This window comes from Symphalangus syndactylus, chromosome 13 (assembly GCF_028878055.3).
Source record: "Symphalangus syndactylus isolate Jambi chromosome 13, NHGRI_mSymSyn1-v2.1_pri, whole genome shotgun sequence".
NCBI classification, from domain to species: domain Eukaryota; kingdom Metazoa; phylum Chordata; class Mammalia; order Primates; family Hylobatidae; genus Symphalangus; species Symphalangus syndactylus.
Window position 1 is genome coordinate 97,545,247 of NC_072435.2, and position 15,959 is coordinate 97,561,205.

Genomic DNA, 15,959 nt, shown 5'->3' on the forward strand with positions numbered 1-15,959 from the left:
AGTAGAGACGGGGTTTCACCATGTTGGCCAGGATGGTCTTGATCTCCTGACCCTGTGATCCACCCGCTCTGGCCTCCCAAATGCTGGGATTATAGATGCGAGCCCCGTGCCTGGCCTATAACTGCTATATCTTAATAATTAAAAACTACCAGACTGATTTCTCCCTCAGGAACATTGCAAAAAACATTAGGACACTTAAAACTCATATTCACCACAAACAGAAATTACTATTACTAAAATAAGAAAATGCACAGTCTAACAGTTACTTTAGGTATTAAAATTATGGCTTATATTTTTAAATATATTTGGCATACTACAAAAGAGAAAATAATGCTGGCATTGCTCCCTAGTTGTCAAATATAAACCCATTTGCTCTGCTGAACAATTTTAGATTATATCTACAAGGAAGCGTTATGTACTCAATACAGTGAAACTTTAAAGCTGGGTACAGCAGTTCCAGGATTTGACTGATGCTCCATCTGCCTAAAATACTAACATGGGACCATCATCTTCCTCCCTTTTCATTAGAAGCAACAACTCTAGAATTAGTGGGTACGAATACTAGGCACATTTTACCCAGTAAATTTCTCTTTGCTATATATTTGATTTCTTACTGTCTACACTTTGTCAAGCAGGAAAACATTACCAGTGGGAATTATTTTAATACCACATCAAAATTGTATTAGTATCTATGACAACTCAAACAAATACAACAATGTACATAACTTCCTAAAATAAACGCTACTTTAGAAAAGGGTAGGCCAGGGGTGTTGGTTCATGTCTGTAATCCCAGCACTTTGGGAGGCCGAAGAGGGCGGATTTCTTGAGCCCAGCAGGTCAAGACCAGCCTGGGCAACAGGGTAAAACCCCATCCTTTGCAAAAAAACAGAGAAATTAGCCAGTAGTGGCCTATTGTGCCAGCTACTTTGGAGGCTGAAGTGTATCACTAGAGCCTGGGGGCAGAGGCTGCAGTAAGCTGTGACCATGCCTGGGCACTCCAGTCTAGGCAACAGAGTGAAACCCTGTCTCAAAAAAACAAACAAACAAACAAAAAAAAATGGAAAAGGGTAAAAGCAGCTTAGGACTAGAAGAAACTGAAACTATAAAATTCATTAATTTATGTGTGTAACCATTTACTGATACATGTATACATGCGATGCTATATTACATAGTAACTAAGAATACAGGCTCTGGGTACAGACTGTGCTAAAATCCCATCCTTGTTTCTTACTTGTTGGCCAACTTTGGGGAAGCTATTTAACTACTTTGTGTCTGACTGATTGGATTTTGTGATGATTAAATTAATAAATGTAAAGTGTGTTCGATAATATCTGGCACATAGTATCAAATAAATATTATCTGCTGTTATTATGATTATTTATTTTCATCATCATGCATCTACTATTTGCTAGAAAATGTGTTAGGTACTGGAGATACAGAGATGAATAACAAGTAGTTCCTTCCCTGAAGCAGCTAAAATTTTTGTGAGGGAGACAGAAATGCAAACAAATTGTTACAGAATGTGATACAGCCATGTGCCACATAATGATGTTTCAGTCAATGATGAACTGCATATGATGGTGGTCCCATTAGATTATAATGGAGCTGAGAAACCTCTATCGCCTAGTATTTACTATACTGTACTTTCTGTTATTTTATTTTATTTGACAAGGAGTCTCACTCTGTTGCCCAGACTGGAGAGTAGTGGTGTGATCTCGGCTCACTGAAACCTCTGCCTTCTGGGTTCAAGAGATTCTCCTGCCTCAGTCTCCTGAGTAGCTGAGACTACAGGCATGCGCCACCACACCTGGCTAATTTTTTTACTTTTGGTAGAGAGCAGGTTTCACCATGTTGGCCAGGCTGGTCTTGAACTCCTGACCTCAAGTGATCCATCTGCCTCAGCCTCCCAAAGTGCTGGGATTACAGGCGTGAGCCACTGCGCCCAGCCTCTGTTGTTATTTCATTTTATTTTATATTTTTTTAGACAGAGTCTTGCTCTGTCACCCAGGCTAGGGTGCAGTGGTGCAATCTTGGCTCACTGCAATCTCCGCCTCCAGGGTTCAAGCCATCCTCCTGCCTCAGCCTCCTGAGTATCTGGGATTATAGGCATGCACCACCATGCCCAGGTAATGTTTGTATTTTTAGTAGTGATGGGGTTTCTCCATGTTGGCCAGGCTGGTCTCCAACTCCTGACCTCAGGTGATGCACCTGCCTCAGCCTCCTCAAGTGCTGGGATTACAGGCGTGAGCCACTGCGCCTGGCCTCTGTTGTTATTTTAGAGTGTACTCCCTCTACTTACTTTTCGAAAAAAAGTTAACATTAAACAGCCTCAGGGAGGTCCTTCAGGAGATATTCTAGAAGAAGGCATTGTTACAATAGAAAATAGCAGATTCATGCCTGTTATTGCCCCTGAAGACCTTTTAGTCAGACAGGATATGGAGGAGAACAGTCATATTGATGATCCTGACATGTGTAGGCCTTGTATGTGTTTTAGTTTTTGTCAAAAAAGTTTAAGAAGTCAAAATAAAAAGTTTATAGAATAAAGATATAAAGAAAGAAAATATTTTTGTATAGCTGTACAATATATGACTTGTCTTTTAAGCTAAGTAGTATTACAAAATAGTTAAAAAGATAAAAAGTTGATAAAGTTATAGTAAGCTAAGGTTAATTTATTATTGAAAAAATTTTTTACAGTAAATTTAGTGTAGTCTAAGTGTACAGTGTTTATGAAATTTACAGTGGTGTATAATAACATCCTAGGCCTTCATATTCACTCCCTATTCACTCACTGGGTGACCAGAGCAACTCCAGTCCTGAAAGCTCCATTCATGGTAACTGCCCTATGCAGGTACCATTTTTTACTTTTTATACAGCATTTTTACTGTACCTTTTCTATGTTTAGATATGCTTAGATACACAAATACTTGTCATTGTGCTACAATTGCCTACAGTATTTGGTACAGTAATATGCTGTACAGGTTTATAGCCTAAGTGTGTAGTACGCTATGCCATTTAGGCTTGTGTAAGTACACTCTATGATGTTTGCACAATGACAAAATCACCTACAATGCATTTCTTGTAACATATCCCTGTCCTTAAGCGATGCACGGCTGTATATATACAAATAAAGTTGAACTGTTTGTGTGAAAAGAAAAAACAATCTGCTTAAGTTGGTCAGAGAAGACTCCAAAGAGTTGGAAACACTTGTGAAGAGTTTTGTGATTCGAGTAAGACTTTGCCAGAAACAGAGAAGGTGGAAATAAGAGAGAATGACAGCATTCTGGGTAAAGAATAAAATGGGATAGTGTAGCAGGCTGCATTCAGAAACTGTAAGTCATTTGGTAGTTACAGTGTAAGGTACACTGGGGTGCAACAGTAGATGAGATTAGAACATCTAGCAGGAGCAATAGGTGGAAACTCTTTAACCTTCCGAGGAACTGCCAAACTTTTCCACAGCAGCTGTACCATTTTACATTTGTACCTGCAATGTATGAGGGTTCCAATTTCTCCACACCCTCAGCAACACTTGTTATTGTCTGTCTTCATTTTTTTCTTTTTAAAATTTTTCTTATTGGAAAATACAGATAACATAAAATTTAACATTGTAACCATTTTTAAGTATATGGTAGTGTTTAGTACATTCACATTGTTGTACAACCATCATCACCATCCATCTCCTGAACTCTCTTCATCTTGCAAAACTGGAATCTCTGTACTCATTTAATAATATTCCCTTCTCCCTCCAGCGGCTGACAACCACTATTCTTTCTGTCTCTATGAATTTGACTACTCTAGATGCCTCATACAAGTGGAATCATACAATATTTGTCCTTCTGTGATAGGCTTATTTCATTTAGTATAATGTCCTAAAAGTCCATCTATGTTGTAGCATACATCAGAATTTCCTTCCTTTTTAAGGCTGAATAATATTCCACTGTATGTATATACCATAATTGTTCCTATTCATCCACTGATGGATACTTCCATTGCTTGCATCTTTTGGCTATTGTGAAAAATGCTGCTATGAACATGCGTGTACAAATATCTCTTTGAGACTCTGCTTTCAATTCTTTTGGGTACATGCCCAAAAGTGGAAGTGCTGAATAATTCTATTTTTAATTTTTTTAAGGGATCACAATACTCTTTTCTATAGCAGCTGCATCATTTTATATTCCCACCAACAATGCACAGGGGCTCCAATTTCTTCATACTTATTGTCTTTGTTTATTTATTGGAGACAAGGTCTCATTCTGTTGCCCAGGCTGGAGTGCAGTGGCATGGTCAGAGATCACTATAGCCTCAGCCTCCTGGGCTCAAGTGATCCTCCTGCCTTAGCCTCCCAAGTACTTGGGACTGCAGATACACACCATCGCACCTGGCTAATTTAATTTTTTGTAAAGATGAGGTCTCACTTTGTTGCCCAATCTGGTTTAGAACTCCTGGCTTCAAGTGATCCTCCACCCTTGGCCTCCCAAAGTGTTGAGATTACAGGCATAAGCCACTGCACCTGGCTCCTCGTTCATTTTATTATTTATTTATTTATTTATTTAGAGATGAAGTCTCATTTATTTATTTATTTAGAGATGAAGTCTCACTTATTTATTTATTTATTTAGAGAGGCTGGAGTGCAGTGGCACCATCTTGGCTCACTCCAACCTCCACCTCCCAGGTTCAAGCAATTCTCCCTGCCTCAGCCTCCTGAGTAGCTGGTATTACAGGTGAGTGCCACCACACCCAGCTGATTTTTGTATTTTTTAGTAGAGACAGGGTTTCGACATGTTGGCCAGGTTGGTCTCGAATTCCTGACCTCAGGTGATCCGCTCGCCTCAGCCTCCCAAAGTGCTGGGATTACAGGCATAAGCCATCGCGCCTGGCCCCCTAATTCATGTTAAAATAAATTTTATGCTACTTGAAATTGGAATTGCCAGGAGAACAAAAGAAAAAGTACATACTAGTTCTCTTTGGGTACAAAAAAGAAAAGCAAGCCACAAGAATCAAATGAAGTAATTTATAGGAAAGCATTTTATAAGTTGTAAAGCCTTATAAATATTACTAGTAATAATAAAACTCACAGCAATACCATCGTTTCTAGGCTGGATATTCGTATTTTCAAGGGGAACAGAAATTTGGCTCTGCATATTATGATCATAAATGTTCTTAATTCACCCTACAAATTGTTTTTCATGGAAAGAAATTTTAAGACATATTTGAAAAAGTTGCTACCTTAAACTACTAAATTTTAGCTTCTCCCAATTCAAAGAAAACACACTTTACTACTAAAATTTGGAAATTAGGACTTTATAATAGTCTCTTGTTATTTTAAATATATAAGTGAATTTCCAAAAAAGATTATATCAACAAAATACAGAAAAATATATATCATGAATATCACGTATATTTTTAAAAAATTTCAATCTTTGGTGGTTACAATAAAAACACTAGCTTGGTGGCTACATTTTAATAAGCATATTTATATATATATATATTTTTTTTCTTTTTTTTTATTATACTTTAGGGTTTTAGGGTACATGTGCACAATGTGCAGGTTTGTTACATATGTATCCATGCGCCATGTTGATTTCCTGCACCCATTAACTCGTCATTTAGCATTAGGTGTATCTCCTAATGCTGTCCCTCCCCCCTCCCCCCACCCCACAACAGTCCCCGGAGCGTGATGTTCCCCTTCCTGTGTCCATGAGTTCTCATTGTTCAATTCCCACCTATGAGTGAGAACATGCGGTGTTTGGTTTTTTGTCCTTGCGATAGTTTACTGAGAATGATGTTTTCCAGTTTCATCCATGTACCTACAAAGGACACGAACTCATCATTTTTTATGGCTGCATAGTATTCCATGGTGTATATGTGCCACATTTTCTTAATCCAGTCTATCGTTGTTGGACATTTGGGTTGGTTCCAACTCTTTGCTATTGTGAATAGTGCCGCAATAAACATACGTGTGCATGTGTCTTTATAGCAGCATGATTTATAGTCCTTTGGGTATATACCCAGTAATGGGATGGCTGGGTCAAATGGTATTTCTAGTTCTAGATCCCTGAGGAATCGCCACACTGACTTCCACAATGGTTGAACTAGTTTACAGTCCCACCAACAGTGTAAAAGTGTTCCTATTTCTCCACATCCTCTCCAGCACCTGTTGTTTCCTGATTTTTTAATGATGGCCATTCTAACTGGTGTGAGATGGTATCTCACTGTGGTTTTGATTTGCATTTCTCTGATGGCCAGTGATGAGGAGCATTTCTTCATGTGTTTTTTGGCTGCATAAATGTCTTCTTTTGAGAAGTGTCTGTTCATGTCCTCTGCCCACTTTTTGATGGGGTTGTTTGTTTTTTTCTTGTAAATTTGTTTGAGTTTATTGTAGATTCTGGATATTAGCCCTTTGTCAGATGAGTAGGTTGCAAAAATTTTCTCCCATTGTGTAGGTTGCCTGTTCACTCTGATGATAGTTTCTTTTGCTGTGCAGAAGCTCTTTAGTTTAATGAGACCCCATTTGTCGATTTTGGCTTTTGTTGCCATTGCTTTTGGTGTTTTAGACATGAAGTCCTTGCCCACGCCTATGTCCTGAATGGTATTGCCTAGGTTTTCTTGTAGGATTTTAATGGTTTTAGGTCTAACATATAAGTCTTTAATCCATCTTGAATTAATTTTTGTATAAGGTGTAAGGAAGGGATCCAGTTGCAGCTTTCTACATATGGCTAGCCAGTTTTCCCAGCACCATTTATTAAATAGGGAATCCTTTCCCCATTTCTTGTTTTTGTCAGGTTTGTCAAAGATCAGATAGTTGTAGCTATGCGGCATCATTTCTGAGGGCTCTGTTCTGTTCCATTGATCTATGTCTCTGTTGTGGTACCAGTACCAAGCTGTTTTGGTTACTGTAGCCTTGTAGTATAGTTTAAAGTCAGGTAGCGTGATGCCTCCAGCTTTGTTCTTTTGGCTTAGGATTGACTTGGCGATGCGGGCTCTTTTTTGGTTCCATATGAACTTTAAAGTAGTTTTTTCCAATTTTGTGAAGAAAGTCATTGGTAGCTTGATGGGGATGGCATTGAATCTATAAATTACCTTGGGCAATATGGCCATTTTCACGATATTGATTCTTCCAACCCATGAGCATGGAATGTTCTTCCATTTGTTTGTATCCTCTTTTATTTCATTGAGCAGTGGTTTGTAGTTCTCCTTGAAGAGGTCCTTCACATCCCTTGTAAGTGGGATTCCTAGGTATTTTATTCTCTTTGAAGCAATTGTGAATGGGAGTTCACTCATGATTTGGCTCTCTGTTTGTCTGTTATTGGTGTACAAGAATGCTTGTGATTTTTGTACATTAATTTTGGATCCTGAGACTTTGCTGAAGTTGCTAATCAGCTTAGGGAGATTTTGGGCTGAGACAATGGGGTTTTCTAGATATACAATCATGTCATCTGCAAACAGGGACAATTTGACTTCCTCTTTTCCTAATTGAATACCCTTTATTTCCTTCTCCTGCCTGATTGCTCTGGCCAGAACTTCCAGCACTATGTTGAATAGGAGCGGTGAGAGAGGGCATCCCTGTCTTGTGCCAGTTTTCAGAGGGAATGCTTCCAGTTTTTGCCCATTCAGTATGATATTGGCTGTGGGTTTGTTGTAGATAGCTCTTATTATTTTGAGATACGTCCCATCAATACCTAATTTATTGAGAGTTTTTAGCATGAAGCGTTGTTGAATTTTGTCAAAGGCCTTTTCTGCATCTATTGAGATAATCATGTGGTTTTTGTCTTTGGTTCTGTTTATATGCTGGATTACATTTATTGATTTGCGTATGTTGAACCAGCCTTGCATCCCAGGGATGAAGCCCACTTGATCATGGTGGATAAGCTTTTTGATGTGCTGCTGGATTCGGTTTGCCAGTATTTTATTGAGGATTTTTGCATCAATGTTCATCAAGGATATTGGTCTGAAATTCTCTTTTTTGGTTATGTCTCTGCCAGGTTTTGGTATCAGGACGATGCTGGCTTTGTAAAATGTGTTAGGGAGGATTCCCTCTTTTTCTATCGATTGGAATAGTTTCAGAAGGAATGGTACCAGTTCCTCCTTGTACCTCTGGTAGAATTCAGCTGTGAATCCATCAGGTCCTGGACTCTTTTTGGTTGGTAAGCTATTGATTATTGCCACAATTTCAGAACCTGTTATTGGTCTATTCAGAGATTCAACTTCTTCCTGGTTTAGTCTTGGGAGGGTGTATTTGTCGAGGAATTTATCCATTTCTTCTAGATTTTCTAGTTTATTTGCATAGAGGTGTTTGTAGTATTCTCTGATGGTAGATTGTATTTCTGTGGGATCGGTGGTGATATCCCCTTTTTCGTTTTTTATTGCATCTATTTGATTCTTCTCTCTTTTCTTCTTTATTAGTCTTGCTAGCGGTCCATCAATTTTGTTGATCTTTTCAAAAAACCAGCTCCTAGATTCACTAATTTTTTGAAGGGTTTTTTGTGTCTCTTTTCCTTCAGTTCTGCTCTGATTTTAGTTATTTCTAGCCTTCTGCTAGCTTTTGAATGTGTTTGCTCTTGCTTTTCTAGTTCTTTTAATTGTGATGTTAGGGTGTCAATTTTGGATCTTTCCTGCTTTCTCTTGTGGGCATTTAGTGCTATAAATTTCCCTCTACACACTGAATAAGCATATTTATATTTGTGACACCAAAATTATCAGTAAAATTCTTAACAAAAGCAATTTTTTTAAAAGTTTAAGTTTAAGCTAATTACTAAGTCTAAACTATCTTAAAAATATATATCTTTTCAAAGAAGTTACTAGGTTGACATCAACTAAAAATAGCCAAAATATAGAAGGTGCAGCAGGAAGGATGAAGTATATACAAATCTGCCCTTTTTTGCATAGCAGATGCTGTGCACATTCTAATTTTGACACCTACTCTTCTCCCATTGATGTGAATCAATGAAGGTTGTCAACTAGAATCCTTGCTGTCCTCATCTTTTCCCTATCCACTTCCTTGTTTCAGTCACACAATCTAGGCCTGGCCAATCACAGGAATCTATTCCCTTGGAGAGACAGAGAGAGATAGATTCGAGGAAGGGCACACAATTCAAGCAGGGCTAGTCAGAATGTTTCCTTAGAAATGAACTAGGGGTTATGGAGAGGGAACTCTCTCTCTGTTCAACTGGAAAAACTAGCAATATTAAAGCCTTGCTGGGGAGCTATGTTCCCAGGCTTCAGAGAGGAAACCCATCAGCACTAGGAGAGACACGGTTTATTACACCAAGGAAGTAAAGGTGGAATGAGGTGGGGAGAGGAGAATGCCAGTCAGCCAGCCCTGATGACACTGAGTCCCTAGATCCTGTCCTTACCTAGATTTTTCAGCTATGAGAGTCCATAACTTCCCTTCCTATATAAGCTAGTTTGAGTTGGTTTCTGCCACCCTAAATATGAAGAGAGTCCTAAAATACCATTATTGTTGGTTTAATTTGTTTTCATTAAAGGAAGGTTTATATTTGTGTTTAAAACTAGCTACTTTAAGGACACAAAAACCAAACATTCTTTGGGAAAACATGTATGATAAAGAGTTTAAAAACATTTTTCATTTTCTAGACACTTAAAGACACCGAATTTAAAGCAGATTAAGTACCAAAAACGTTGTCAGTAAAAATATTGCTGAGTAGGAGATGATGAGGTAGTTCTTATTCAAATCACTAATGGAAACTACACACACATAAAGTTATAATGTCACATGGTACTGTTGTCAATTAATGGTCTGTCAGAGCTATGCGATGGCAATAGGTGGTCTTAAGAAAAGAGAACCAGGCGTGGTGGCTCACATCTGTAATCCCAGCACTTTGGGAGGCCGAGGTGGGTGGATCACCTGAGGTCAGGAGTTCGCAACCAGTCTGGCCAACATGGTGAAACCCTGTCTCTACTAAAAATACAAAAATTAGCCAGGCATGGTGGTATGTGCCTGTAATCCCAGCTACTTGGGAGGCTGAGGCAGAAGAATCGCTTGAACCCAGGAGGCAGAGGTTGCAGTGAGGTGAGATTGCACCACTGCACTCCAGCCTGGGCGACAAGAGCAAAATTCCATCTCAAAAAAAAACAAAAAAAAACAAAACAAAAAAAACAAACAAACAACAAACCAAAACACCAAGATTCTTGAACTGAGACTGTATTGACTTAATAAGGACCTCTGGGTAATTAAAAATGTAACAATTTTGATTTTGAATTATAGCAGCTAGTGAGATCAGTTTGGTCTTTTCTCTTTTGAATTCTCATCAAGACAGATATATCCTGTTCTCTGTCTTAGTAGGTAGACTCCTGCAACCAGGAAAACAATTTAATGCCTAATATCATGAAGAAAAAGAAAAGCAGCTGTTCTAGGTAGGATGGACTTTTGCTATTGATCTTGGGATCCTTTATTTCCCAGCAGCAACTCTGTCACTTGCTTGCTAGCCACTCACAGACCACAACTTCTTTTTAACATCTCCTCTTTGATATATCTATTATCTCTCTCATTCTTATGATCAAGTTCTCTAAAAGCAGACCAATTACAATTTTTTTGATATGGTTTTTATTTGTCCTATACTTTCTAGCTAGTGTCTGCCAGCTAATGAATGAGGACTGGTAATTACATTAAATGGAGAACCTAGCTCAGCAAAAACTAACAAAATGGAAACAGTAAAAACCCTATTTTTGGATGTCCAGTTGTGCAACTGAGGTCTAATCTATCCTCAACCGGCCAAAACTCAATCTTTAATCCACTATGTTGTTGTATAGCAGGAGGTAAAGATCCTCCTGGCAGATAAGGAATGATCTTAGAGGGCAGGAAAATCTGCTGGGCATGCCATGTAAAAAAAAGTTTTCTTGCTTTCCAGTATCCTTTTGTTTAACAATAATAAATCCCCTCTTGTCTCAGTGATAAGTAGGCTAAGGTGGCTACTTTTATTTCTGGCAACTATAAGAGTGGTCATTCCACCATCTGGGAGGATGGTATAAATGCCTTTTGGATAGATATATCCAGGAGAAATGCCAACTGAGCTGGTTCTGTTCAAAGTCTGCACAGTAACTTGAACTCAATTATATGCTTTCTTTAGCCAAATCAATAAGCTGCACACTGCACCCTCCCACTAAGGTTAGGAGTGTGTTCAATTGAATTTCAATTTCAGAAATCTGTTCTTTATAGCAAAGTTAACAATATAGGTTCTCAGTTTGAGAAAACATAATATAATTTAAGAAGATAACTACTCTGTATATGTTAAATATGTCTTTGTTGAGAACATAATAGTATAAGGCAACTATAGGATTATAAACAAGTTATGATCCAAAAGCCTGATAAATCCATTGCCTAGAATTTGCTACATATTCCTCCATTAAAACATTCATAAATCACAACTAATATTTATTAAACATTTACTGCTTATCCAGAGCTGTGCTGAGTGCTTATAACATTATCTATCTTAGTCTGAACAACTCTATAAGGGAAGTGAACTCTTCTATTTCTCATTTTACTGATGAGGAAACTGAGGCACAGAGAGGTTAGGTAATCAAACCAGGGTTATACAACCAGAAAGTGGCAAGTAATACAAGTAAGTAGACCATCTGAATACAAGTAAGTAGACCATCTCTAAAGTCGGCCTGATCCTGAGCCTTAACCATCATGAATTTCATGGCTTGCTGATGGGCAAGTCCAGAAGCTAGTCTGTTTATCCTAGAATTGTAAAAGTAGCAATTACTAGGTAACAACAGTAATGTTAGTTCAGGGACATAAATGTAAGAGTACAGACCAGGATGGGGTGAAACTTTTTTCTAAGCAAGAAAATCTAGGCAATGATTGAAAGAATATTTAAGGCGCGATTTACCCATTCTATATTTCTGAATGTATTAACCTTTGGCCAAAGACCAATTAAAATTTTCCATTTTCCCCTTAACAACTCTTTGGAGTATTTTGGTGACAAATACTCTTTCACATATCTTTTTATCTCAGTGGTATTGAAATTAATTTTTAGAAGCTAAACAGGACTAATTCTTGGTTATATATAAATGATTGTTATTTTCAAAAACTTGAATTTTTAAAAACAAACAATCACTTAGAAGAATCAAATCCAATATTTATTTAGTAATTATCAGGCATTTTCTACAGTTTTATAGAATTCCTAAAATTCTGTAATAGTCACTTTTCTAGGAAAATTGCCAGGATCTCTTCTCCCTTATCATGTAAATATTTTTGATTTAAAATTATGTACTCTTAGCTTCCAATTTTATACACATAAGCCAATCAAATATCAATATATTTCTGATCAGTATTTATTTCTATATTAACCTCAGTTTTGCCCTTTGCTCAGTGCAGATAGAGGTAGGCCATTTCTTCCAATAGTTATATGAGTTTGTCTAACTACCTAAAGCTAATAAAAAATAAAGTGTATGTTTATACTTTAAAAGAAAAAAGAACACAGAACAATCTTTACTGAAAGTTCTTGGCTGAGGTTTAAAATGTACCTAAGATTCTAAATAAAAGTGTACTCTTCCCTTGGATGGCACATTTTCTTCTCTTTCATCATCTCATACTTTTCTCCTGAAGTGAGGCTCCATAACTTTTATGTAAACATGATTCCAAAAGCATCATAATTCCTCTGTTAACACGGTAGTTGATTGCACTTATCATATCTAGCTAAATGCAGTTGAAACTAGGTTGCTAGTAGTGGTGATAGGTTATAGTGAGTCACCCCCACTCCAACCAGTGCCCCTGGTGACCAATGGCATGTGCATATGAGGTAATGGGTCAGAATTCAGGCTCCAGGCTGTGGTTGAGGAGCAGCTTTTCTGTAAGACAATGTTAATTGTTACTGGAATTCTACCCTTAAACTTGGCACTACCTCACAACTGAATGTTTCTCAACATTTATAGACAACGAAATACCCTCAAACTGGCCAAGCAAGACACAAGGAAATGTTGAAGGGCCTGGGATCTTCCCCCGTGGTAGTTACCTATGGACTCTATCAGGTGGTGATACCTGATGGAGTCTTAAAGAATAATAGGTTAGCCAGGCCAGTAAGATGGGGGAAGGGAGTTCCACAGAGAGAAAGGAAAACATTTAAAGACACCAAAAGGGAATAGGAAAATGTTACATTCAGGGAACTGCAAGTAGTTTGCTATGGCTACATGAAATAGGCATATGTCAAAGAATCACAAGAGAGGAAGCTAGTGAGAGAATCTGAGTCTTGATGAAAAAGCATTTCTATGCAATACTAAGGTATTAGACTACATGTTGAAGGCAGTGGAGGGTCACAGGAAGATGTGAAGCAAGAATGAAGTATGAAGAGATCCACTCAGGCTTTAGTGGATGGCTTGAAAGAGAACAGGAAAACCAATCAGTAGCTACTATAGTAATTCAGATGACAAATGATGAGGGCACGAACTAAACAGCAATGGATGTGGAGGCATACAGTGAGATGTGAGAGATATTAAAAATGAGAACATCATAGTGATTGACACTGTAGTGGGTAAGGAAGAAGACAGAATCAAGGATGATTATCAAGTTGCTAGTGCAGATAGTTGGTTAAAGTAAAGGATTATGAAGTAGGTTTAGGCTGGACAGGGGATGAAATGAAGCCAGTAGCAGGTAAAAGGCTTGGATATCCAGCATATGCTGATGCTTATAGGGTGCTAGTTTTCCATTTATTATATTTTCTCTAGAAAAAGATAATCATTTTAAAGGTAATTTTAGCTCTCTGTTATTATAGGAGGTCTAACTGTGTATTTCCAGAAGCAAAAGGAGGTCACAGTTAATGTTAAATATATTTACAACCTATATATTGCAATGAATACCAAAATGGATTGAACCTATATGTCTAATTCACATTAAAATATATATCACAATCCATCTGGCTTTTAAAGTGTGTGTCAGGAACAATTTCCAGAACAAATGCTAAATATCTCGGAGATGCTTCAGTTCAAGCTGCCAAGCTATGCCATTGTACTTGAACTGTTTGCTACTTGGATGTATGCTAAATGTAGATGTATGTTTCAAATTTGTTCTTGCAGATTTTAAAAGAATTCATAAATTGCACATTTTGGCAGATAAAATATGAGAAAAAGACTACTTCATAATGTTTTACCTCCAAAGTGTACACCTTTTTTGGAGGACTGAGAGCCAAGAAAAATTCCAAAGTATACTGCTAGTACAGTAATGAATGCTTAGAGTGCATAGCTAAATACATTGGGGTGAACTACAGCCCCAAATTGGAAAGATTCTTTACAAGTACCTAGATACTTGCAAAACAGAATTCTTCTGAAGAATGCATTACAATATATTTTATCCAAGATGAACTATACAGCCAGATTTGCTTGGATGAAATAAACTGTTGTCAAATTTCTGAGCCATAATTTTTTTATCATTTCTCAAAAATATAAAATTCACACAATAAGGGATTAAATACTTTAAGGTTAAAAAAACTCACATAAATTAGTATCTAGTTTCTTAATAACCATTAACATAGACCCACAGCAACTTTAGCCTATTTATTTCTCAATCTGGCTTAACCTAGATTATAGCAGACTAAATTTCCTACAAACTAAGATCTTAAATGAAATCATCTACCCCCTGGTACATAATAATCACACCCCCCACCAAAAAAGCACAAACCAACAAATAAACAAAAAAACAACCAAGCCAAGAAAGAGGTAGCACAAAAAGGAAAAAAAAAAAAAAAAAAGCAGAAAAACAATTGTCATTAAATTCCAGCTTCTTTGGATATCTAGAATAATTACTAATCTATTGAAACTGTTCCTAAAATGTGTAAGGGCTAGTTTTAGTAGAATATGATATTTTTCTGTTTGGTAACATAACAGAGACCCTATTTACAAAGATGATATCCTCAACCATAAAACACTGTAGGAATAAAAATATAGAGAATTTGAAATATTTTTATTATAACTGACAAATTCAATGTCCTGGCAATAATATCATTATATTAGAAGAATTACTTACTCAAGAAGATCTGGGTCTAGTCCTTCTGATATCATTTTGTTTCTTATTGCCATCACTGGTACACCCTAAGCAAAGGATATAAGATAATTTCATCATTAAAAATGCCTCCTTTATATGTCTACACATACCATCTAAAACAAGACATTCAGATGCCTCATTATTTAAAAGTTCTTATTCTACTTTAAAATTAGCATGTGCCTAGCACTTGAATAATCTAGTAAAGTATCCATTTTACATTGACCTAACAGAATTAGTCTTATCCAATACCACATAAGCCCAAATTACATCATTTGAGCTTATTCATTACTAATTCTGCTGTATAGAGAACAGAGATCATATTCCCACTCTTCTTATATCACCAAAAGAAAGAAAATATTACTCAAATGACTAAAATACCAGCTGAAGCCATACAACGAATAGTTAACAATATGAACAGGTATCTTTTCAAAGATTTCAGAGAGTTCTATTCTTAAGTATAGCTATATTAATGTTCTTTTAATAAGCAAAGAGTCCAATTCCATTTGAACACTTTAGACATAAAAATCAAAACTAATTCAAGAAGCTCCCTGGGACTATATTACACATCTTCCCAACACTGGTACAAACACTAATGACAATTTTAGAAGTGTATACGTTGCAAAAATAGTAAAAACACGTGAATCTCAGTTCAGGTTAAGAATATGAAAACACTAAGAAAAGAATATGACAGAAATAAAGACACATTTACCTGAAAAGGAAAGAGACTTGATGTATAACTAAACATTTATTCCAAGTTCACTTGGTAAAGCTCTAAGGGGAGAAGATGTGATCAAATCTCTGTCAACTCCCCTCTCTTCACACCATCCCCAAGGATAAGAAACACTAAACTTATGTGTTCAATTTGAGGGCCTTGATTCTATCTCCTTAAAGGAGGCAGGGTCATGGCATGGGACCCTCCCTCTCACCCCGTGTGGCATAAGAAGGAAAGTACACCCAGATACAT

The 15,959-nt window shown here is 37.1% G+C and overlaps 2 protein-coding genes across 11 annotated transcripts in view; one reads left to right on the top strand and one right to left on the bottom strand.

The window, feature by feature from the left end:
* The window catches only part of PARPBP (PARP1 binding protein), a 282,808-nt gene that overhangs the window by 89,899 nt on the left and 176,950 nt on the right, over positions 1-15,959 (top strand). The window lies entirely within an intron of this gene.
* Positions 1-15,959, bottom strand: part of WASHC3 (WASH complex subunit 3) — a 52,726-nt gene that overhangs the window by 1,300 nt on the left and 35,467 nt on the right. For both annotated transcript variants that reach the window (XM_055240336.2, XM_055240335.2), the window contains exon 6: positions 14,978-15,042. In XM_055240336.2, the coding sequence (XP_055096311.1) occupies positions 14,978-15,042 (65 nt within the window). The remainder of the gene's footprint in view (positions 1-14,977; positions 15,043-15,959) is intronic.